A 26,723-nucleotide genomic window follows, 5' to 3' on the forward strand; every position below is an offset into this window, starting at 1 on the left:
TATAGCACTATTAATACCAGCAAAAAATCTGATGCAATCTAGATGCCCTTATGCTAAGTAATATACACATAACATTTGTGTTCATATGATGACATACTAGAAGATACAAAAACTAAATGTATATACAGCAGCATATATAAATTGCAAAATCATTCCATTAAGTATGTGAAAAAGTAGGTTGCAGAAATCCTTATTATACAGTATGATACATCATTTGAATTAGAAAATTCACCAACGATACACACGTAAGTCTAGAAAAAAGAAGGGGAAAGACACCTGAATGCCTAGTAATGGATGCTTCTGGAGTACAGGGGATATGATCGTCGGAACAGACTTGGAGCGGTAGTAAGTCCACCATCTTAACGATCTCTTATTAAAAAAAGATTGAAAAGAAAATGTGAAAAAAAAGTGCCAATTCTCTAGTACATGGGTTATTATATTTGTACCATTCTATATTTTTCCCAAAATGTTAAGAGACCATTCTTTTCTCAGAATAGTACTAATAGTTTTATTACTTTATCACTTAAATGTAATCCCCTATATAAAAAATATATCTCATCTTACCTGAAGAAATTTCGTATACAAAATTTCCACATAAAAAACAAAAATACTGGGGCGGGAGCCAAGATGGCGGCGTGAGTAGAGCAGTGGAAATCTCCTCCCAAAAACACATAGAGCTATGAAAATATAACAAAGAAAAATCTTCCTAAAATAGAGACCACAGGACACAGGACAACATCCAGACCACATCCACACCTGCAAGAACCCAGCGCCTTGTGAAGGGGGTAAGATACAAGCCCCAGCCCGGCGGGACCCGAGCACCCCTCCCCCCGGCTCCCGGAGGGTGGAGAGAAACCGGAGCAGTTTTTTTTTTTTGGCGAGCGCTTTTTGGAAGCCTTAGAGGGACGGGCCCCCGTTGCTGGGGAGGCAGGGTGGCGGGACCGGTGAGGAGGTGCCTGGGAACAGCGCCGGAGGACAAAGAATATCCCGCGTTTCTCCCTGCGAGACCTGGGGGCGGGTGCCTGAGACCGGTGCCTGAGGACGGAGGAGGTCGCGCGTTTTTCCCCTTTTTTTTTTTCTCTTTTTGGCAAGCGCTTTTTGGAAGCCTTGAAGGGACGGGGACCCCAGTGCTAGGGAGGCACGGTGGCGGGACTGGTGAGCGGGTGGCTGGGACCGGCGCCTGAGGACAAAGAATATCCCCCGTTTTTCCCTGCGGGACCGGTGGGCGGGTGCCTGAGACCGGCACTTGAGGACAGAGGAAATCGCGCGTTTTTCCCCTTTTTTTTTTCTCTTTTCTGCGAGTGCTTTTTGGAAGCCTAAAAGGGACAGGGACCCCGGTGCTAGGGAGGCAGGGCAGCGGGACTGGTGAGCGGGTGCCTGGGACCGGCACCTGAGGACAAAGAATATCCCGCATTTTTCCCTGTGGGACCGGTGGGTGGGTGCCTGAGACCAGCACCTGAGGACGGAAGAAATCGCGCGTTTTTCCCCTTTTTTTTCTCTCTTTTTGCCAAGTGCTTTTTGGAAGCCTTGAAGGGACAGGGACCCCGGTGCTAGGGAGGCAGGGCGGCAGGACTGGTGAGCGGGTGCGTGGGACCAGTGCCTGAGGACAAAGAATATTGAGCGTTCCTTCCCTGCGGGACCGGTGGGTGGGTGCTTTTTGGAAGCCTTGAAAGGACAGGGACCCTGGTGCTAGGGAGACAGGGCAGCAGGACCAGTGCGTGGGTGCCTGGGACCGGCACCTGAGGAAAAAAAAAAAAATCGCGTGTTTTTTCTTTTTTTTTTTCCTTTCTGTTCCCTCTCTCATTGTTGCTGTTGTTGTTTTGGTTTGGAGAGTGCTTTTTGGAAATCTTAAAGGGGCAGGACAGGTCACTTAGACCAGAAGCAGGGAATCTGGGGATCTCTGGGCACTCTAACCCCCTGGGCAGCAGGGAGCACAGAGGCCCCTTACGGAGATAAATAGTCTCCTGGCTGCTCCCCCTCTAACGGGGCTCCACCATTTTGGAGGAACAGCCCCAGCCAGGCCAAGCCCACAGCAACAGTGGAGATAAACCCCAAAGCAACTGGGCAGGAAGCAGAAGCCCTGTCTGCGCACAGCTGCCCAGCACAAGCCACTAGAGGTCGCTATTCTCCCAGGAAAAGGCTACAAACCAACAAGAAGGGAAGCTCTTCCAGCGGTCACTTGTACCAGCTCTGCAGACTATCTCTATCACCATGAAAAGGCAAAACTACAGGCAGACAAAGATCACAGAGACAACACCTGAGAAGGAGACAGACCTAACTAGTCCTCCTGAAAAAGAATTCAAAATAAAAATCATGAACATGCTGACAGAGATGCAGAAAAAAATGCAAGAGCAATGGGATGAGATGCAGAGAAAAATGCAAGAGCAGTGGGATGAGATGCAGAGAAAAATGCAAAAGCAGTGGGATGAAGTCCGGAAGGAGATCACAGATGTCAGGAAAGAGATCACAGAAGTGAAACAATCCCTGGAAGGATTTATAAGCAGAATGGATAAGATGCAAGAGGCCATTGAAGGAATAGAAGCCAGAGAACAGGAACGTATAGAAGCTGACATAGAGAGAGATAAAAGGATCTCCAGGAATGAAACAACACTAAGAGAAATATGTGACCAATACAAAAGGAAAAACATTCGTATTATAGGGATACCAGAAGAGGAAGAAAGAGGAAAAGGGATAGAAAGGGTCTTTGAAGAAATAATTGCTGAAAACTTTCCCAAACTGGGGGAGGAAATAATCGAACAGACCATGGAATTATACAGAACCCCCAACAGAAAGGATCCAAGGAGGACAACACCAAGACACATAATAATTAAAATGGCAAGGATCAAGGACAAGGAAAGAGTTTTAAAGGCAGCTAGAGAGAAAAAGGTCACCTATAAAGGAAAATCAATCAGGCTAACATCAGACTTCTCAACAGAAACCCTACAGGCCAGAAGAGAATGGCATGATATACTTAATGCAATGAAACAGAAGGGCCTTGAACCAAGGATACTGTATCCAGCACGACTATCATTTAAATATGATGGTGGGATCAAACAATTCCCAGACAAGCAAAAGCTGAGGGAATTTGCTTCCCACAAACCACCTCTACAGGGCATCCTACAGGGACTGCTCTAGATGGGAGCACCCCTAAAAAGAGCACAGAACAAAACACACAACATATGAAGAAGGGAGGAGGAGGAATAAGAAGGGAGAGAAGAAAAGACTCTCCAGACAGTGTATATAACAGCTCAATAAGCGAGCTAAGTTAGGCAGTAAGATACTAAAGAAGCTAACCTTGAACCTTTGGTAACCACGAATCTAAAGCCTGCAATGGCAATAAGTACATATCTTTCAATAGTCACCCTAAATGTAAATGGACTTAATGCACCAATCAAAAGACATAGAGTAATAGAATGGATAAAAAAGCAAGACCCATCTATATGCTGCTTACAAGAAACTCACCTTAAACCCAAAGATAAGCATAGACTAAAAGTCAAGGGATGGAAAAACATATTTCAGGCAAACAACAGTGAGAAGAAAGCAGGGGTTGCAGTACTAATATCAGACAAAATAGACTTCAAAACAAAGAAAGTAACAAGAGATAAAGAAGGCCACTACATAATGATAAAGGGCTTAGTCCAACAAGAGGATATAACCATTCTAAATATATATGCACCCAATACAGGAGCACCAGCATATGTGAAGCAAATACTAACAGAACTAAAGAGGGAAATAGACTGCAATGCATTCATTGTAGGAGACTTCAACACACCACTCACCCCAAAGGATAGATCCACCGGGCAGAAAATAAGTAAAGACACACAGGCACTGAACAACACACTAGAACAGATGGACCTAATAGACATCTATAGAACTTTACATCCAAAAGCAACAGGATATACATTCTTCTCAAGTGCACATGGAACATTCTCTAGAATAGACCACATACTAGCTCACAAAAAGAGCCTCAGTAAATTCCACAATATTGAAATTCTACCAACCAATTTTTCAGACCACAAAGGTATGAAAGTAGAAATAAATTCTACAAAGAAAACAAAAAGGCTCACAAACACATGGAGGCTTAACAACATGCTACTAAATAATCAATGGATCAATGAACAAATCAAAATAGAGATCAAGGAATATATAGAAACAAATGACAACAACAACACTAAGCCCCAACTTCTGTGGGATGCAGCGAAAGCAGTCTTAAGAGGAAAGTATATAGCAATCCAGGCACACTTGAAGAAGGAAGAACAATCCCAAATGAATAGTCTAACATCACAATTATTAAAACTGGAAAAAGAAGAACAAATGAGGCCTAAAGTCAGCAGAAGGAGGGACATAATAAAGATCAGAGAAGAAATAAACAAAATTGAGAAGAATAAAACAATAGCAAAAATCAACGAAACCAAGAGCTGGTTCTTTGAGAAAATAAACAAAATAGATAAGCCTCTAGCCCAACTTATTAAGAGAAAAAGAGAGTCAACACAAATCAACATAATCAGAAATGAGAATGGAAAAATCACGACAGACTCCACAGAAATACAAAGAATTATTAAAGACTACTATGAAAACCTATATGCCAACAAGCTGGAAAACCTAGAAGAAATGGACAACTTCCTAGAAAAATACAACCTCCCAAGACTGACCAAGGAAGAAACACAAAAGTTAAACAAACCAATTACAAGCAAAGAAATTGAAACAGTAATCAAAAAACTACCCAAGAACAAAACCCCGGGGCCGGACGGATTTACCTCGGAATTTTATCAGACACACAGAGAAGACATAATACCCATTCTCCTTAAAGTGTTCCACAAAATAGAAGAAGAGGGAATACTCCCAAACTCATTCTATGAAGCCAACATCACCCTAATACCAAAACTAGGCAAAGACCCCACCAAAAAAGAAAATTACAGACCAATATCCCTGATGAACGTAGATGCAAAAATACTCAATAAAATATTAGCAAACAGAATTCAACAGTATATCAAAAGGATCATACACCATGACCAAGTGGGGTTCATCCCAGGGATGCAAGGATGGTACAACATTCGAAAATCCATCAACATCATCCACCACATCAACAAAAAGAAAGACAAAAACCACATGATCATCTCCATAGATGCTGAAAAAGCATTTGACAAAATTCAACATCCATTCATGATAAAAACTCTCAGCAAAATGGGAATAGAGGGCAAGTACCTCAACATAATAAAGGCCATATATGATAAACCCACAGCCAGCATTATACTGAACAGCGAGAAGCTGAAAGCATTTCCACTGAGATCGGGAACCAGACAGGGATGCCCACTCTCCCCACTGTTATTTAACATAGTACTGGAGGTCCTAGCCACGGCAATCAGACAAAACAAAGAAATACAAGGAATCCAGATTGGTAAAGAAGAAGTTAAACTGTCACTATTTGCAGATGATATGATACTGTACATAAAAAACCCTAAAGACTCCACTCCAAAACTACTAGAACTGATATCGGAATACAGCAAAGTTGCAGGATACAAAATCAACACACAGAAATCTGTAGCTTTCCTATACACTAACAACGAATCAATAGAAAGAGAAATCAGGAAAACAATTCCATTCACCATTGCATCAAAAAGAATAAAATACCTAGGAATAAACCTAACCAAGGAAGTGAAAGACTTATACTCTGAAAACTACAAGTCACTCTTAAGAGAAATTAAAGGGGACACTAATAAATGGAAACTCATCCCATGCTCATGGCTAGGAAGAATTAATATCGTCAAAATGGCCATCCTGCCAAAAGCAATATACAAATTTGATGCAATCCCTCTCAAATTACCAGCAACATTCTTCAATGAATTGGAACAAATAATTCAAAAATTCATATGGAAACACCAAAGACCCCGAATAGCCAAAGCAATCCTGAAAAAGAAGAATAAAGTAGGGGGGATCTCACTCCCCAACTTCAAGCTCTACTACAAAGCCATAGTAATCAAGACAATTTGGTACTGGCACAAGAACAGAGCCACAGACCAGTGGAACAGATTAGAGACCCCAGAAATTAACCCAAACATATATGGTCAATTAATATTTGATAAAGGAGCCATGGACATACAATGGCAAAATGACAGTCTCTTCAACAGATGGTGCTGGCAAAACTGGACAGCTACATGTAGGAGAATGAAACTGGACCATTGTCTAACCCCATATACAAAGGTAAACTCAAAATGGATCAAAGACCTGAATGTAAGTCACGAAACCATTAAACTCTTGGAAAAAAACATAGGCGAAAACCTCTTAGATATAAACATGAGTGATCTCTTCTTGAACATATCTCCCCGGGCAAGGAAAACAACAGCAAAAATGAGCAAGTGGGACTACATTAAGCTGAAAAGCTTCTGTACAGCGAAAGACACCATCAATAGAACAAAAAGGAACCCTACAGTATGGGAGAATATATTTGAAAATGACAGATCTGATAAAGGCTTGACGTCCAGAATATATAAAGAGCTCACACGCCTCAACAAACAAAAAACAAATAACCCAATTAAAAAATGGGCAGAGGAACTGAACAGACAGTTCTCCAAAAAAGAAATACAGATGGCCAAGAGACACATGAAAAGATGCTCCACATCGCTAATTATCAGAGAAATGCAAATTAAAACTACAATGAGGTATCACCTCACACCAGTAAGGATAGCTGCCATCCAAAAGACAAACAACAACAAATGTTGGCGAGGCTGTGGAGAAAGGGGAACCCTCCTACACTGCTGGTGGGAATGTAAATTAGTTCAACCATTGTGGAAAGCAGTATGGAGGTGCATCAAAATGCTCAAAACAGACCTACCATTTGACCCAGGGATTCCACTCCTAGGAATTTACCCTAAGAACGCAGCAATCAAGTTTGAGAAAGACAGATGCACTCCTATGTTTATCGCAGCACTATTTACAATAGCCAAGAATTGGAAGCAACCTAAATGTCCATCTGTAGATGAATGGATAAAGAAGATGTGGTACATATACACAATGGAATACTACTCAGCCATAAGAAGTGGAAAAATCCAACCATTTGCAGCAACATGGATGGAGCTGGAGAGTATTATGCTCAGTGAAATAAGCCAAGCGGAGAAAGAGAAATACCAAATGATTTCACTCATCTGAGGAGTATAGGAACAAAGGAAAAACTGAAGAAACAAAACAGCAGCAGAATTACAGAACCCAAAAATGGACTAACAGGTACCAAAGGGAAAGGAACTGGGGAGGATGGGTGGGCAGGGAGGGATAAGGGGGGGGAAGAAGAAGGGGGGTATTAAGATTAGCATGCATGGGGGGGAGGGAGAAAGGGGAGGGTGGGCTGCACAACACAGAGAGGACAAGTAGTGACTCTACCACATTTTGCTAAGCTGATGGACAGTAACCGTAATGTGGTTGTTAGGGGGGACCTGATATAGGGGAGAGCATAGTAAACATAGTATTCTTCAGGTAAGTATAGATTAAAAATTTAAAAAAAAAAAGAAAGAAAGAAAGAAAAGGGGGATTACTCCTTAACAGGATAAAACTATTGGTAAATCAAAGATCAACGCATGCTTTAAATATCCTTAATGTTGATCACTTAAAGGATGTCAGATGATCAGCTATGGAGGTACTCTTTTCTGATAATATTCCTTTCTCTTAATTAAAAAAAAAAAAAAAAAGCAGTTACTGTGTGCTGACCTCCAATGAGTTCTGCACAGTGGTATAGAGGGCATGTCAAAGTGTGGGCAAAGGGTCTGTTTGTTTCTATGCAGAAGATCAAGGCCTAGCTTGGATACCCAGAAAATGAACTAAGATACGATATGAGGAGGAGCTTCCGGCATCAGCACTCTCTGGAGGACTCGTGCCGGGGGATGATCATCAAAAAGCCTCCACAGGGATCCGGACGATGCTGCGGTTGTGGCTGCATCCAGCCCACCGTCTCCTGGACTTGCCATAAGAAGGAGGAGGGAGATGTCTAGGCTGGCATGTGCATACAGTGAGACAACGAATTTGACTGCATCTGTACTGTTGGAACTCAACCAGGAGTTGGGAGGGGTGCAAGTTGTAGCACCCCAAAATCTCATGACTATAGACTATCTATGGTTAAAAGAACATATGGGATGTGAACAGATCCCAGAAATGGGCTGCTTTAATTTGTCTGATGGTTCAAGTACAGTTGGACAATATCCATCATATCATAGATAAATTTTCACAAATGCCTAGGGTGCCTAAATGGTTTTCTTGGCTTCACTGGAGATGGATGGTAATTATAGATTTGCTTTGTTTATGTCACCGTATTCCTATTATGTTAATATGTGTGTGCAAATTAGTTAGTAGTTTAAAACCTATACATACTTAAGGTACTATACAAGAAGATATGTCAAAGAAATAATCAATCCTCCCAAGTTTCCTTCATATGCTACATCTATAGCTTTTCTTCTTCCTTCCTAATTACAAACCTTAAATAGAATTCGTGCCTCATATCGAATTTACCGAGTATCATAATTCCTCCAGGTGGTAAAGATACCTCGAGACAAGTGCTGGGCATAGAAGCCACAGGGCATAAATCTGCAAAGAAGTAAAAAGCTAACCTTTGCAAACAATATGGCTTCTCTCTCACTTACCAACTTTACATTTCCCTGTATGGCCCCGGAAGATGACTGGTTAGCCAGAGACGGGTAAGATTCCTCAAGGGAGGAACAACCTAAGACAGGCACAGTCGCAGGGGGGCCATCAGGTGAGAATTTGGGGATCAACAGAGGTGAGGCTCAGAACCTCACCCCCCCTGCTTTGAGAGAAATCTTCTGCATCCGTGGATGTTTTGCTGCCCTTGTCTAGCCTGGATTAATACTTAGTCCATAGGCACACACCTGATCATCTGATCATCTACATTTGCCTTCTTACAGCACTAAACTATGTTTTCTACCTTTATCTTGCATCTACCTACCACTTCAGCATTTTATTAAAAATAAAAATAATAATAATAATAGGAGAAATGTGGGATCAACATATAAATCAAGTACAAAAATCAAATGAATATTCATATTTGACCTGATGGTTTATAGGTCATATTGCATGATCAAAACCGAAAGTTTCTGTGATGACTGCCCTTGTACTGTTCACCATGTAAGAATTTATTCACTCTGTAAAAATTCGTTCACCATGTAAGAACTTGTTCGTTATGCTTCAGAAGATTGGAGACTGACGAGAATTAGGCTTGAGATGGATTAATGATTGTACATTGAGCATTGACCCCCCTATACTGAATTTTATTGTTGTTAACAACCATTTGATCAATAAATATGAGAGATGCCCTATCAAAAAAAAAAAAAAAAAAAAAAAAAAATACCGACAAAAGATCATATGCACTCTCATTTAGTTCCTTTACCTAAAAGATAATACTTCTAAATGTTTAGGGTGGCCTTCAAAATGCTACTACCCTGCTCAAAAATTGATAGGGACTCCCTATGACCTACTATATTGAAACATTTAAGTATTTAGAGTTCTTCATCAAATAACCCCTCTTCTGCATTTCCCAAAGCCTTATTGATTAAACATTTGTTGAATATACATGATTTCTACTTAATAAACATTAATGTGATTATGGTGACCACATTTGTCAATCTTATTGACAAGAACTTACAGACATAATAGAATCAAGTATCTGGACTCAGACCATCCTAGAATATTTGTAGCATTCAATTTCTATAACTCAAACATTTACCTCGAAAATAAATTCTATATCTCAAAAATAATTAAAGGATATGCAAAAAAATTGAAAACAATTTTTCTCTGCAAGCAAGAGCAATTCTGTGTGGTACAAGCTACTCTCCAGCAATTTTTGACCTTGTCCTGTCAGAGTCCTGGCTGCCCCCAGACCTACTTTGTTTCACTCCCACTTTGCTTTTTCTTTTGCTATTCCTTTGAACTTGAAAATATTATCTTGTGTATTATCATTCTATTCTGTGTCCCCCACTTGAGATAAAGTAAACCATCTTCAGAAAGTTTGCACTTACTAATCTCTCTATACTCTAAACAATCCTTAAAACACAATAAAAACCTATCTTTCCTGAAAAAAAAAAAAAAAAAAAAAACAAAAATACTAGAAATAAAATATGAATGAACGTGGGGGTGGAAAGAACACTGAATTCCTAAAATTGTGTAAGTATGACTTGAAACTACCCAAAAGTCAGCCAAATCAGACTACTAAAACAAACAAGCAACCAAATGTCTGTTAGCAAAACAAACCATAAATGAGCCTGAAAGAATAATAAACTGCACTGGTGATGGTGAAGGATGTTGTAGCATGTTACAAAGCACTAATGTATTTCTATGTAGGAAGAGCTAAAAACAAAAGATGAATACACTAATACAAAAACACAAAAACATGAACATGAAGAAATACAAAGGAAAATGTGAAAAATATTAGTATTCAATGACAATAATAGAAATTTAAGCAGATTAGCAAAACAGACTATCCCAGTTAAATGAGAGAAAGGGAAACAGATTGAAAATATGACTTTGGGGTTGTCAACAATCACATTTTAACATCACTGCCATCAATGTCAAAATGTGCATACCTTTGAATCCATCATTCTTCCAACTAGGAATTTATCCTGAGGAAATTACTAGGTACGGATGCAAATATTCATCATAATGTGTGATATATATAACAGTGGTCTTCAAACTTGGATAACTGTATTCCTGACCAACTTAACAGGACAAGTGGGCAGTGAGTTTAAGAGTCAACTGTAGCATCTCCACTTCTATCTCCTTCTCCACTGTGGTTAAGGCTGTGGGCTGGTTCCAGGAATTACACCACTTTTCCTTCCCAAGTGCCTTTCACAACTCTTCTTTCCCTACTTTATAAAAGAGGGGCATATGTCCTAATCATTCAAACCCTAATGTGGTAGCCCTGGGGTGAAAACACCTGGGGAGGCAGGAGGCAAACAATGCTGATATCTGTGGTAAACATGAATGCCCCTAATAAACACCCAAATTTTTAGCTTTTGTTAAATTACACTGGTAGATGATGATCATCATAAATAATTCCTGCTCATACATAATTATGTGATTTTTGGTCATTTCATTAAAAAGGAATGAAAATAACTCAGTGGCACTGTTGCAATACATTTTCCATTCCCAAACTCTTGGAATTATTTCCATTATTTTTAATTTGCTATCATAAAGACTACTGAGGTTTGTCAATGTTTACCAACTATAAAAACAAAAAAGATTAATAGGAACAGTAAGGAACACTTTTACTTCTGCGATAAGTCATACTGATGCAAAGATAAATGATGCATGGTGAAAAATTCCATCAATCTCATTAAGTGGCAGTTATTTTTCATAAGTAAACATAAAAGTAATTTTTAATCAAAATTTGTGATATTTATCAATTATATATTCTAATAATTGTAAAAACTGAATTTAGAAGAAAAATTTTCACTGAGACAATAAAAAATTTAAAAATCCTATTTGTATATTTTTGTTGCACATAAGCTTGATAGGCTGATAAAATGCTTGAAATGTATATGATAAAAATGTATCTTAAGAAAAAGTTTTGTGAAAGTAAAACAAAGGAATCCAAGGAGAAAGGGAAATGATGTAAAATCTCTCCCTGCTAAAGAAGAGCTGTAAATGGATGATGGTAGGTATGAAAAGGCAATTATATTTATTTCACTTGATACAATATAAGGGTGATTTAAAGTTTTCATTTTGAAACATCTATATTTACCAAAAAAAATTTACAAAGAAATTACATGCTTTGGAACTATGATAAAAACTTAGATGTCATCTTGAATATTATAGGAGATATATATGGGCTTTCAACATTTTGGGGAAGAGTGTGAAAGGCAAAAAAGTTTTGAAGACATTGATATACCAAACATTTAAAAATAGCTAGCCAATTAAATAACTGAGTAATAGTTTATTCATATACTGGAATCATTAAGAAGGGTATAAGAAATGATCTATATTCACTGATAATAGGATTTCTCCATACTGTTTAAAGAAGTACTTCTATTATTTTAAAAACTTTTACTATCATGAAGACCCTTTTTATAAAAATAAGGTGTCTTTCAAATTATCATCAAGGAAAAAAGTTCTAATAGTATACATCATAATGAGGAAGAGAAAGATACCCACTGGTCTCTTATAATACCTCCAATTTTACAAGTTCAAATCATGAGATTAAAACAGAATAAATGAAGAGAGAGGTAGTTTTTTTTTCAAGTGTAATTTTCTTTGCAAAAAAGGGGGGAGATGATGGAATAGAACATTAGTTTCTTGAGATTCTCATACTGAGAAAGTTGTTATATGTAAACCAGAGTAATTAACTTATGCATAAAAAATCAGTTTGACTATAGTTCTGCAATCTCCACACATTGTTTTCTAAAAATTTCCATCATATATTTGTCCTATACATTAGAAGAGATAAAATACAGCAAAGTTGGAGATGTTCTATCAACATATTAGCGATAATCTACTGAGTAGTAACATGTGCCAGATGCTGTGTTAATGACTTTGTGTTTATTAAATTCTTACAAATGCTCTGTGAGGTGTCAGCCCCATTTATTGATAAGGAAACGGAGGTACAAAGAGGTTTGGTAACTTGACAGAAATGACACAGCAAGCAAGTGGTTCAGCTGCACTTCAGACTCAAATTTGTCTGACTTCAAAACTCATGTTCTTGACCATTTTCCCACTTAATTCCTTCAAAATGAGTAAATCTCTAATCAATGAAACTTACTGAACATCTAAAGCATTGTGTTAGCCATGTGTTATGTGGGGAAGGGAAGTAACAATGAAGAACAAGGAAATTCATGGAATGTTCTATTCACCACTACCCTGTTTGGGAGTTAAGACTTAATATGTGCATCCTAGTGGGAAGGAGTGGAGGAGAGTTATCAGGAAAGGTAAGAGAACTTGGCTGAGTGATGACTATAGGCTGGGTGCTTTAATCTTCTCAGTTCCTGATGAGACTAACACTGTTATCGCCACTTTTCCAGATGAGACACCTGGAGCTCAGAGAAGCCTGTCTCTTGCCTAAGGTTAGTTAGTATAGCTAACGTGCGAAAGCAGGAGTTGTCTGTACCAATGGGCTCTGGTCAGGACCCTACCTGTGTGTCACAGGCATATTGAATACTATGGGAAAGAAGAGCCCCAGGGAAATTTAATACTACTTACAGCTGAGACATATTTCACATTTATAATTATGTAGACAATTTGGAAATTTATAATGGATAATTATATTTGACAGCCTTAACAGTTGTCATATACTTACTTGAAGAGTTAATTAAGATTTTAGCAACTCAGATATTTTCTTTTCTTCTGGTATAAAGAAGACATATTTATTGTAGTAATTTTTTCTGTAGTAAATTTAGGTTTTAAGTTTTATAGTTGCTCAAAGATTTATAAATATGTTAAGTCTTTTACTCAGAAGATAAGTACAGAGATCCTAACTTACTGTTAATCGGTAATGCCATTTCTAACACCTAAACATAGGTATATTCATCTGTATTCCTCCCAACTTAAAAAAAGAAACTTATAAAATCATACTAAATTCTACTTTCAAGATATGTAAACCCTTTAGCTGGAGCAATGCTGATGGATGTTCTGCAGGAATATCTATGCAATCACCAACCCCCTAAACCTCTGCTTTGCTCTTGTTATGTGCCTGTGCTGGTCTAAGTGCTTTCACATGGATTTCTCGACATCTCATGTTTATTATTATTCTTATTATCCCCTTGTAACAGATGAGGAAACTGAGGCAAGTGGAGGCTGAGTAGGTTTTTCAAGATCACAAAGCTAAAAATCATACTGTGTAATCTAACTGCAGAGCTGATGTTCTTAACTACCTCATCCTTGGCAAAGCAAACATCTCAACTACACAAGGGTCAGTGCACTTCCTATGTGAAATGTTCTGGGAATATCTGTTCCAGGCTGAAGCTCAGAAAACAGTACTCTTTGGCTTATTTACATGTATTAACTATGTGATCCTCAAACTCTCAGAGGATCTATGGGAAACCATCCTATAAACCATATTTGGGAAAGTGGAGCCCATTTCCCATTTACTTTCATCTGCTGACGTGGCTTCCAGAGGCGGACTGTCAATCTCCTTATCCACCTGTCCAGGTTGCTCTCACTGTTATCAAAATTGTCTCACCACAGGTCCCATTCTCATTTCCCTTCTATTTGATTCTGGGGTTTTTCCCAGAAAACTTGCTTATTTTTAAGTCCATGCATTCCACTGAGAACAATTACAAATCTTCCCAGGAAACAGCTGTCCTGTTTTCTCAGAGCACCTCCTGCGTCTGTACCCTTATGTACACCATTCTTCTTTGGTAAGTGTAGTAACTAAAGACTTCTGTTTCTTTCTCTTTGAATCATCCAACCTCACTCTGCATAGCAACCTCAATCCCCATGCCTTTTGATTGTAAAGAGATTTGATGCCACTGCAAATGTTTCCCCCTACCATTTAAAAAAATAACCAACCATAAAATTCACATATCAAAAGAATAAATGCCAATTTCTATTTAGAATGTTTCATATACTTGAGATAATTCATTTTGTTGCCAACAGAATTGGAAGTAGTTAAATAAGTTGAAAATTGTGTTTATTTTTCTCTTGTTAATAACATTCAAAGTAGAGACACCCGATATTCTTTGCCTGTAGCCTTCTTAGCTCTCCCAGGGAAAGAGCAGCATGTCCTAGTTATGTCAGATTGGGCTGATGCAGGCAGGGAAGAGCCCCCCTACTGTGGGATTTAGGAGGCTGCTGAAGGTCTGAAAGTGACACCTCAATAGCTGACACCCAAAGGCAGAGACGACTTAGTCTTTTCATACTCTGTAACTCACATGGGTATCTCTCCAATCTAAAAGCAAACAGCGTTTGCATATTAGAAGCTGAGCATAAAACATGCGGGGTGTTTTACATCATATACAAAACTATCAGTTTATATCAAAAGTTTTAAAATTTCAAAACTTAAAACTTTTCTCACAAACTATAATCATGTTAAAAAGACTACACATGCTCTGTGTGCTCATGTAATTTCCCTCCTTTACCCCAATTTTACTGAACAAGATGTGAAAGAGAGGAGAGACAGAGACAGGTATTTAAGTTACTGAGGGTGTCTGCAGGCCCAAACTCAGGATGTTTGCATTAAGTTTATAGTTTCATCCTTTCTTACTAAAAAAGGCTGAAGAGGGTACTCATAATGTTAAAGTTACTTTGTTTTGTCTTTTTCCCCTCAATTCCTCCTTTCTCTTTCCAGACTCAAGAACACTCTTCAAACATCAAAATAAGGCCTCCAGCACCTCCCTGTTCCCCCTCCCTTTCAGTATCTGTCCATAGGCCTGGGGCCTTGGTGGGGTGAGGGTCCTGGTGCTTTGCACCCACAGCTGTGGTGACGGTGCCCCTAATTCCTCTGGCAGCATTTCTCACCAGAAGTCCTGGCCGCCAGGTTTTGCTCCCCTCCACTCCAAAGAAGTCACTCTTTTCAAAGTCACCAGTGACATGCACATTGCCAAATCCAATGCTTAATTCTCAGTCTGTAACGGCAACAGCCTATGTATGTATGAGCAGCAATCCCCACAAGTAGACTGTCCCTTCTCCTTGGCCATTTCTCTATTTGGACTCCAGGACCCAGCTCTCTTGCTTCTTCTGCTCTCTCACTGACCGTTTTTTTTTTCTGTCTCCTTTGTTTATTTGCCCTAAGTGCTTTTCTCTCTTCTATCTGCATTGACTTGCTAGGTGATCTCATTCAGACCCAGGCCTTTAAATACTATCTACACACTGAAATAACTCAAATTCAGATCTCCAGGCCGGACCTCTGCTCTAAACGCCAGACTCGTATATCCAATTAACTACTCAGCATCTCTACCCTGTTATCTCGCAGGCCTCTTAAACTTACATGTCTAAAACTGAGCTCTGTTCTTTCTAGCCTTCCCTAGCACAGGAAATTCAACCTCCATTTTCCTAGTTGCTAAGGCCAAAAATTGTACTGTCATTTCTGATTCATTTTCTATCATACTTTATCATGTAACCCATCAAAAAATCATGTTGGCTCCCTTCAGAATATCCAGATTTTGACCAGTCCTCACCTCCCCCACAACTTCCACCAAAGTCTAAGCTGTCATTATCTCTCCCCTGAACGCCTGCAGGAGCCTTTTCATTGGTCTAAGTTTCTACCCTCATTCCTCACAGCAGCCATAACAAACCTTTTAAAACAGAATTCAGGTAATACAACTCCTCTGCTCAAAACCCTCTCATAGCTGCCCAACTCACTTAGAAACAAAATCCATCCAACCATTGCTCAAGGCTCTCCAGGATCCAGAGCTATTTGCTCTGACCTCACCTCCTACCACCTCCCTCCTTGCTCGTTCCACTCGGTGATGCTGTAAGACAAAAGATGTTTTTAGTTCTGCTGTAACAGAGGAACTCCAATTTCTCCTTGACTTCCCCTTCCTTTCATTTGATTCTTTCCTTAAATGTTACTTTATCAAAAGCTGCTTCCCTATTCGACATTTTCCTTCCTCTTTCTTGCTTTGTATTTCTTAGCACCTGTTGTCACATGAAATATTTGTTTCTCTTCTGATGAGAATTTACAGTAAAGGAGAGAAGGAGCTTTGCTGATTCATAATGAATCTACAGTACTTAGGTCCATACTCTGCACTTAGCAGGGATGGGAGGACATAAAAAATACTTATTGAAGGAGTGAGGAAATGACGTGGCTGAGACAGAGTGTGGAGTTCAAACCAAAAATTACTATCTTTTCTAATTTTGGTGCATGGCAAATAATCTCCATGAGAAGAATACACTGCTAACAAGACAGTGGCAATTTCAAAGCAGAAACAAAAAGCATGGAAGAGGAACAAATAATTAAAGACTAAGGTTCTTACTCAGAGATAAAGTTCCCCAAGTGATTCTGATGTCCAATCCCTATTACAACCATTTATTCAAAGGAGGAATCTCAAAAGGCATGTGGTAAACTATGCAGTAAATAAAATAACACACATTTTTTTAAAACCCACATACCTGACTGGGGACTCAAAAATACAGTTGTTTTTTGTTTCTTTTTGTCTTCATGTAAAAGCACTGCCTAAAAAATGAAATAGACTGGTTTACAAAATCGAAACGAATAGCATCTGAAACAGCTTTAAAACTGTAACCATATCCAAGGAGAGCTGAAATTAGGCATGTGGGTGGCAGAACTTGGCAAGTTAACTGAAAAGAAGACACATATGCAGGAATCCTCAAAGCACGCCCTGCCATCCGGTGCATAGCAAGCCTCCCCGTGCATGCCCCCCACACTGAGGGCAGTGAAGAACAGGAGGGTTAGCCAGAAGGAAAGGTGCAGGGCCTAGGCCTGCCAGCACCTTGCCGACAACCTGGCACAGAGCTGCTAGTACTCAAGTGTTTGCTGAATAGACAGATGATGAATGGCCTCCTGCTCAGGGTTGAGGCAGGATTACCTGAACAAATGTGCCAGCCGGTCTCAAAGGGCTAGGTGGAGAAGGGGCGCCAAACACACAATCTGATTTAGACATACCTGAGAAAGAAATCAACACTTTTTGTTCCTACTTTAAACTGAAAGCAGTAGTCCTGTGTTCAAACTTTCAAAGAAAGATTTTCTGTTGATGTGACAGAGGCTCCGTTCAGTGGACAAAATAACATATTTGAAGAATGGAGAGGGAGAAGTGTACTTTTCAGACAAGAAGCAGCAGCTAATTATTCTGGACTGCTAATGGAGGAAACTGACTAGACTCCAGCCCCACATGGCCTTATTTAATTTCATAACATGGTAACTACTTCATTCAATGTGTAAACACTGCATTCTGAATAAACCCAGATTTCAATGCTTCTCCTTAGTTTTGATAATGCCTCAGCCCCCACCCCAGGTTATCTCCTCTCTCTGATTTGCTTCTACCCCATGTCCCTCCCACTCCCAGCCTGCCAATTGCTGCTCTATTTTGAAAGTTGCACTAGTAGACAATTTATAACTTGCTACTAGGTAAAAGAAGAAATCCATCAAAGCTGGGGGAAGGCAAGAGCTCCCCTTCGCTGCCTTTTACCAAAGAACACAATGACCACGTGCTCTATGCTATCAGTAAACACAGACCTTGAGTTCTTCTGAAGACAGCCTACAAAAATAATTTTGGTAAAACTTATCCTGTCTATACTGTTTACAGTTTCCTCATCTGTAAACTGGGGATATCAGTAATACCACATTTTGTGGGCTGTGGTAAAAATTCGATGATTATCCATGTAAAGTATTTCAAACAGTGGTTGACCCATAGTAAGTGCTCAGGGAATGTTAGCTATGGCAATTTAAATTTTCTCTTAAATATATTTACCTATTTTAAGCATAAAAGAAAATCATTTTATTCTGATTTATGTCCCACATTCAGGGCAAAAAAATTTGAGTTTGAGTTTGAGTTCCTTACAAGTAAAGCAAGCTGCATCTTCTATACCTATTTAAGACCTATTTTAGAACTAATAATTAAAGAATTAAAAAATACACTTCTTTCCATTAAAAGCTACTTAAAAAAAAAATAAGGATAGGTGATCTAAAAATTCTGTCTTAACAGAAAGAGGCACTGTATTACTGATATAATACTATGAAAATGGAAGAGAGGTACTTGTGTTACAGGAACAATGAACACTAGAGTATTTTAAGGCAATTGTCAGCAATGCTGACTTTATGCTGTCCATAAACATATACAATTAAGGACAGGAATAAAGCTTCTACTTTAATAAAAAATATTACTTTTCAGGGTTTCTTTTCTTTGCTAATCAAATATCATCCACTACAGAGGTTTGTTCGGGGAAACAAAGTGAGGGCATATAAATTGCTTTGTAAATCATAACTTATTACACACACACACACAAGGCACCCTTACTCTGCAAGGCCTGTTCAAAAGGCACCCACAATGGGCACTGTCAATTTAATAGAAAAGGCCAATTCAGATCCACTGGATGATCTTCCACTATAGACGGATAATACATTTTTCCTCATCATAAGGATAATCATGCCCAATATACACAAAATATTAAAATGATAAAATCTCCCATTATTCTCTTCTGCATTAGCCCTCTTAACTGTGTAGTGTATTTACTTCTAGTACCTTATCTAGTCATATATTTCAACAAGAATACAAGTGGCTCAGGTACACACAGTATGGTCCTGAGAACTTTAGCTATGCTTCTCCAACAGCTGGTCAGTGCGTCTACTTCAAAAGTGCACGTAAGGGTAGGCAGCTTTGTTTTTGGTCACTTGGGTTACATTTTTTAGGTACGAGGTTTCTAATTCATCGATAATCTTAGAACTGTCAACGAAGTGGCTTTCATAAGCTTCTAAGAAAACCAGGAGTAAATGTTTAAACATACAGAAGGTCAGAAATAAAGAGAGAGAGGGACTTCCCTTTGTTTCTTAAAAACAGAATCTCTTTCAGTAATAGATTTGTTAAGGAAATAAATATGATTAAAATAGTAAGGAGCTCTAGAGATTTCCCTTGAGATGTGAGTACAAACATCAAGGTGAAACTGGTGTCCATACCTGGAAAGCCTTTAAACTGTGGGCATTCCTTTTTGATGTGCCCTTCTCTTCCACAAATAAAACAACGCTTTTCTCTCAAGTCTTTGTCATCCTGTCTCTTCCATTTTTCCACTGGTGGTCTGAGAATCTTCTCTCTCCCCAGGTCAACAGCTGCCCTCACTGGCTTGGCTTTCTGAGGTGTGCACTGCATGGGTTTCTCTTCTTTTGTTGGTACATCCCTTTCTGTGGACTTGTTTTGAATTTCTTTGTCCTCTCTGTTTCTTTTCTCTTTGTTCTCAGGATATCTTTGGTTCAGGTTATCTTCCTGATCTCGCCGTCGTCTCACTCTGTAGAAGATATAAGACTAGTATGAAATATCTAAACAGAAACCTAACAAATATTAGGACCACTCCAGGTTTGGGAGATAACCAAGAAAGAGAAGATACACACAGTATGGTCCTGAGATAACTTTAGCTATGCTTCTCCAACAGCTGGTCAGTGCGTCCACTTCAAAAGTGCATGTAAGGGTAGGCATGAGAAAAACAAGAATTTAACAAATTTAAGTCCATCTTCTCTATTAAGAAGCAACCTCAGGTCTTAAGGGTGTAGTTTTTTTTTCATTTTCACAGTTACACTAGTGCTGTAAAACTAGTATTTCCAATTAGTGCAACTCCGTGGTTCAGTACCTACTCTGATACTGATGTAACAATGCTTAAATTATCCTGGGAGCTTTCTTGGCCCATCAGCATTCTTTACAAGGCACTGGAGATTTGAGATGTGAAACTTTAAGTTCACAAGGGAACAATGGTTGTAAGGAGATTTATGTTCTTAAAATGTCAAAATCATTTCTTGCTTGCTCTACATGATCAAATGATTATTTGAATAAAAAACAAAATAAGTACTAAGTACTATATAAAGCTATAAATTCCAGATAGTGACTTATTTAAAGTAACATGCTTTTAAATGGGAATATTACTGTTCAGTTAAAAACACTGCCACCACCCAAAACAATCATCTGTGCCAAGTGAGCAATCAAACACATGCCCTGTCGCCCTCCCACAAACCTCGCCAGGAGTGAGCAAAGTGACTACACTGAACAGGTCGCCACAGTGGCTATTTAGGGTTCAGCAGCAGACAAGTGAAGGGTCCTCTACTCTAGTAAACTATTAGTGAGTCTAAATCCCAACATGGCACACTCTGGTTATTGTACAGTAGAAGTGTCACTGATCTCTGAAGGAACCCATTTTACTTGTCATTGCTTGGAATGACTCTGAACCACTTCTCACTGTTGTAAAAGGGAAGTTAGTTTCCTCTTCTTCCATCCCTACTGGAGAGGCTTAAAACCAAATGACTGGTTAAAGATTAGAACTGTGATCAAATTAGGAAAGGGGACCAGACCCGGAAGATTGTCACCTGTATACCTGAATCAATCTTAGTCATCTGCACTTAATGTCATGTTTTAAATCACTTTGTCTTCATTGTAAAAAATCTTAAATTTATCTGAGAAACTGTTAGGTTTAATATAAGTCTATTTGCTTTTACAATAGAACCTCATTTAAGAACTAGTACAACAAGAAAATAACAAAATCACTTCTTTTCAACATTTACTTACTTTCTCCTCATAGGACAGTCCTTCATGAAGTGTCCAATTTTCCCACAAATTCGGCAACATCTATCATTCGGGGCTAGCTCTCCTTCAGTTAGTACGTCCGGATCAAAAAAGTATTCCTAGCAGAACATAAATACATAATAATCTGAGTTATTAATGTGAGATCAAAACACAAAAACTAACCAGATATCAATCAGAAATCTTATTTCTCAATTTTAACATGTTGTTATTTTTGATAATTATTATTACACTGCTTAATTCCAAAATCTCAAACCACTAAGAGGTCTAATTCAGGCTAGTTTTACCTGAAGTCATTTTTATTTATTGTTGTTCATGCAGAACACTGTTTAACCGTAACCATAAGGATAGCCTTTTTTTCCCAGCACACTTCTAAGAGCATTATACATCCCCGAGTCAGCTTCCCCAGCACTTGGGGGAGGTGGAGGCCAGGTACAAAGGCCTCATTTTCTCATAAAATGAAAAGGTTAGAGCCTAATGAACTGCAGGACATGATTTGCATCACACAGATTATACAAAGGAAAAGACACTATGTGCTTTTATTTTGTTTTTTGTGGCTTCTGAAGATAATGGAAGAAAGGAAAGACAATGGTCTCAATTCTAGCCTCTTTGCCACTGATACTAAGGTGGGAACCAGCAACAGGCATCACTTGGGAGCTTTTGGAAGGCAGAGTTTCCGGCCCCACCCCAAACCTCCTGAATCAGGATCTACATTTTTAACAAAATCTCCCGGTGATCTGCTTGAACAAGTTTCAGAAGTACCAGGAGAAGACCACCACAGCAATATCTAGCAATATCTAGCAAAAATCAGAACAGATGTAATGAAATGTTGAATATGCCTGTGCATCCATACACTTTAAGGTTCTTTTGAAGTCTTTATTAAGGAAAATAATGCAGGAAAAAAAAATATTCTTAACATAAAACCCCCTTGGTTTCTCACTCTCTTTTCTCTCACTGAAATAAGTTTTGTGGTTTTTAATGACTATGGTGCCATAAAAACCTGAGGATCAGGTTACGTGGAACAGACAGTTCTCCAGCACAGGCAGCATTCTCTCTCTTAGTCTCATTAAGGGATTTATTGCTCTTTGCAAGCAGACTAGAATATCGGGAGTTCACATGGGGAGGGCGGAGGATGTTCCCTAGATATGTGCAAACTGGCCCGGCCCGACAGAGGCTGACACAGAGTACTCAACTGGCATTGCTGGTGGAAAAGAACACTACCCACACATCAGCAAAGAAACCAGCAGAAAACAACATTCACACTTTTGCCACCCAAGCTCCGCTTCTGGCTATTTACCCGTTCTCCTGATAAATGGCCTCAAAACAGGGTTTAAAAAAAAATGCTTGTAGAAAAAAAAAAAGTTTTTAGGAATTATTTTGTATTGTAATTGGTTATCTTGGCTACACTCATTAGGTGTACACAGTATGTAAGTAATTAATGAAGTAATGTGTACAAATTAGGTGCTTAGTAATGGCTTTTAGAAATTTTTTTTGTATTTCCAACAGACACTTACCATTTTTGATGGGTAGTCCTTTGGAAATCCTTTGACTGGAATACCAAATACTCTTCTTCCATTAATAAAAGCCTTCATTATAAAATTTGTCACTAGAAAAAAAAGAATAAATGCTCAATTAGATGGATTAAAAGAAAAAAAGATTAGGGTAAAATTTATAAACAAAGTTAACTTACTTTTCCTTGATAATCCAGCTCCAAGATTGTGATTCAAATCAAAGGGATCTAAGAAAATTCATGAGAACAAAAAAGATAATCAAGTAGGAAATGCCACTATTCATACATCGAGGTCTATATAACGAGAAAAAAGTGTTACTTTATTATTAATAAAAGTATTAAATGACTGCCTTTTTAATGAGTTTCAAATCTGTAACATAGCTAAATAACATATATTCCTAAATATAAGGCAAGCTTTTCCCAAAAGTGTCCATCAGAACAGAGGGTGTTGCTTGTTATTTGAATCCTTATAGAGTCCTTCATATTAACAGGGAGTTGCCTTGTTCTGAACAACAAAAAAATGTTTGGAGAAGACACATCAGTCTGATATTACCTAATGATGCTAGTTTTGGAGGCACAGTGACCACAAATACATTTAAAACATTTTAGCACTGAATGTTCCTCCTAACTAACAAGGCTTTCAAAAGAAAATAATTAATCATGGAGATCATAAAGCACTTTTAAAATAAGTTAAAATAAAAGACACATATGCCTGTCCTGCTGGCATGCCAATGGCTACCTGGATCTCATTTCCAGTAAAAGCTTCATATAAGGACTCCCATATGATCTTAAACATCTGCATCTCAAGTGCCTTAGATATACAATTGATGTGTTCTGGAATATTATTTGTTAGATGACCCAGGAAATGGTAGGAATGATGAAAAAAATGCCAATGTCAAAGATATATGAGAGATCTGAATTAACTGGTTCATGAAATAAATGGAGGTAAAATACTACTTCTAAATCAAAATACTATTTTATATTTTGATTTAAAATATTTATGATTTAAAATAAATATACACTCTTAATAAATTAATAATGTAAATATCATGTGTATTTCGTTTCATTATTTCCAACAAATTTCCAACAAACGCCTAAAAACAAATGCAAGAAAGCAAAGGAAAAATAAAACCCAAAATCTTTTTTTGGGATTATCTCATTAAGAAAATGGAGGACTGCATGTATAAAGTATACATAAAAGGAGCAAAGAAGTAAAAAGAGTCATCTTTTTGGTTGTCTGTTATGCTTCTAAGTAGTATACCTGGGGTATACCATCTGGGATTTAGGCTCACTAAGTTTACTGTACTTGTAGGACCTTTCACTCAGTTTAACCCTACACTAATAATTGCTATAAGGTTTACCTTCCTAGTAGGTTTCATTATGTTTTTTTCTGGTGATTGCTATGTCTGTGTGGAGATGTATTTCCAGTTGTCTGCTTGGTGTAGCAGAGATACTGCAATATTAGCCAGTGCAGTTACAAACACCATACATCCCCACCACTGACATTTCTCAGTTCTAAAATAGCTGACTGAAAGTTTTTTTTCTAATTTAGCCTATTACCAAGGGCTCATCTGAAAGCAACGTAATGTAAAATATAAAGGTTTACTAAAAGTAATGTGAAAATAAAAAGCAAAAGATAATGAGGCCTTAAAAATTAAAAACAAAATATTAATAATTGGCAGACCCTAAGAACCCACTGTGATAATGGAAAGGGTTAGGATAAAGTTCTATGCTTTTGATGAATGAGATTCTAGAAGTTAAAAGCATGTCTATAACCCACTGAGATCTGAATTTAACTTTGCCAGTGTTCAGTGTTCCAAAGCTCCCAAATGGAAGAGGGAGCAATGAAAGCACAACCTTGCAACCTAAAGCAACATGTACACTTAAGTGATGTGAATGCACTAAAAAAATTAAAGGAGTAAAAAGAGATTAAAATCAAGGAAACATTTCTTAAGCTATTTTTCAGTTCATTTTTAAGCATTTAAACTCCACTTTCTCTTTAAAATTAAAATCCTACAAATTTGAAATAATTAAATACAACATAAATGGTCCATGGATCCTTGCATTCAATGGAAGAAAAGGCTTCAGAATGGGCAAAATGTCAAAATTTAAGTATTATTTACAGGCAAACCCCTCCCTCAATAAGAGCAAATAAGGATCTTGAAAATTCACTTGCTGGCACTCTTCAAATCTTTAATAGGAAGGTATGAGAAAGTCCCACTATTTTGAAGCTGGCTTATCTCTACTGCAACCTTATTTTCCAGTCTGTGTTCAACAAAGGTAAAAGATCTGTCATGATGAACAAAGACTTTTGAGTGTGTGAGAGGCCCCACAGGAGGGCATGGCATTTAAAAATAAATCTTTACGCTGGAAACAGATAAGCCTGACTGATGTGGACAGTTAACAGGATGGCTGTGTGCACATCCTAACTGCTGGCACACTGCTGCTCTGGAATAACTCTCTTAACGATGAAGAAAGATGCCCTCATAGTTCCAACTCTAGATCCTATTCAATTTTAAGTTAGATTTTATTTGTACCTTCAATAACAATGTATTTGGAGGTCCACTGCTTCTTAAAAGTTGTAAGCAGACTTTTTCTTCTGATGCTAATAACATGCTCTTTGAAATCAAATTCCTCTGTGTAGAAACGAAGCAATCCCAGCCATAGCTGCCCAACAGATTCTGTATTTTTTCCATATTCTGGCCAATAGGTGGGCTAGAAATAGAAGGGAACAATAGATATCATGCTCTATAGTAAACTGTTAATATCAATATTCATATGTATCTTTAGGGAGTAAATTTGGACTTTTTTAAATTAATTAGTTTAAATACATAAAAATATAATTATATAACTTTTCTTTTGTTTTTAAAATACCATTTCCATGAGTTTATTAATCTCTACCCTATGACTTGGAGATAGGGAGAGCTCAGGGTTTTAAATGTCAAACCTCAGAATGCATGTTTGTGGAAGAATCTGGAAATAAACTTTAAAGAGCCTTGGTGTTGCCTGCTTATTAGGTCTCTGTAACTCAAGGAAGTCTTCCCAAACTCCCTACAGAAAATCACAAAGCAAGTATTTGTTCTTTTGGAATAAAGTTACTTTTTGGTATTACTAGGCATTAAAGAAATCCTATACATAATCCCTAGAAACTCACCTGACTTAATGAAAGTGTTTTCAACTTCAAAGGCAACATCTGTATTGCTAGCTTTTTGCTATCATAACAAATAAATAGCAAGTGACACTATAGTTGACCATCTACTCTGTAGCATAGTATAGCTAACTTTATTCAAGGATGTTAAGAAAATCTTTACTCTTAAAATACGTACCAGTTCATCTATTTGATCAAAAAAATAAATATTCCAGCCATCAACAAATATTTCAGGTTTCTTTTCACCTTTGTATATCTGAAATTAATTTTTAAACTATTAGTATGGATTACAAACTTAATGCATTGATACAAAAACTTGAAGGAAAATAGTTAAAAATTTAATTACAGAACCACAGAATTTGAGAGAAGGAAGAGGGCTCAAAGAGCAGAAGGCTTTACAGAAGAGAAACGCAATTTCATGTACTAATACCTCTTGAAGGACAGGAATGACTGGCGGGTTCCTTTGCTGGAGGAAATAGAGCACCATGAGCGTGTATGCATATGATGATAAACTGCCTCTGGATGCATCGCCAATATCACACATCTCGAGAGAAGGGACATGAGGAACAAAAGATCACCAATGTTTTCAATTTAGTTTGCAGTATTCCATTATTGCTAAAAATAATGCTTGTATAGGGCACTAATAAAAAAAGGACACCTTCAAATGCTAACATGTGCCAACAAAACCACACAAGACCAACCAAAAGAATATCCAAAATAAAACAAAAAACACTCCTAACAAAGCAGAACCACCAGCCACAAGCATGACCAGATTACCATGTAAAATTTAAGACAATACAATTGTACATTGCTGAATAGGGCTTCCCAAATAGTTCTAAGAAGCACTTAACATGGCTATAGTCCTTTAAAAATATAGACTTATTTTTTCTACAAGGTTTGA

General features: G+C 38.0%; 1 protein-coding gene across 15 annotated transcripts in view; it reads right to left on the reverse strand.

Annotated features, from left to right (window-relative positions):
• TUT7 (terminal uridylyl transferase 7) overlaps nt 1–26,723 on the reverse strand; it is a 73,028-nt gene that overhangs the window by 3,775 nt on the left and 42,530 nt on the right. For 7 of the 15 annotated variants that reach the window (XM_017643780.3, XM_017643778.3, XM_017643777.3 and 4 more), the window contains 10 exons: nt 26,253–26,366; nt 26,001–26,078; nt 25,212–25,389; nt 22,855–22,902; nt 22,679–22,770; nt 21,150–21,265; nt 19,559–19,884; nt 17,475–17,551; nt 17,038–17,101; nt 277–369 (listed from right to left, as the gene is read on the reverse strand). In XM_017643780.3, coding sequence (XP_017499269.2) covers nt 277–369; nt 17,038–17,101; nt 17,475–17,551; nt 19,559–19,884; nt 21,150–21,265; nt 22,679–22,770; nt 22,855–22,902; nt 25,212–25,389; nt 26,001–26,078; nt 26,253–26,366 — 1,186 coding nt within the window. Of the gene's footprint in view, nt 1–276; nt 370–14,600; nt 14,876–16,287; nt 16,398–17,037; nt 17,102–17,474; nt 17,552–19,558; nt 19,885–21,149; nt 21,266–22,678; nt 22,771–22,854; nt 22,903–25,211; nt 25,390–26,000; nt 26,079–26,252; nt 26,367–26,723 lie in introns of those variants that run through there. The other 8 variants (XR_012127777.1, XR_012127778.1, XM_073228739.1 and 5 more) reach the window with 8 other exon arrangements.

This window comes from Manis javanica, chromosome 2 (assembly GCF_040802235.1).
Source record: "Manis javanica isolate MJ-LG chromosome 2, MJ_LKY, whole genome shotgun sequence".
Lineage (NCBI taxonomy): Eukaryota > Metazoa > Chordata > Mammalia > Pholidota > Manidae > Manis > Manis javanica.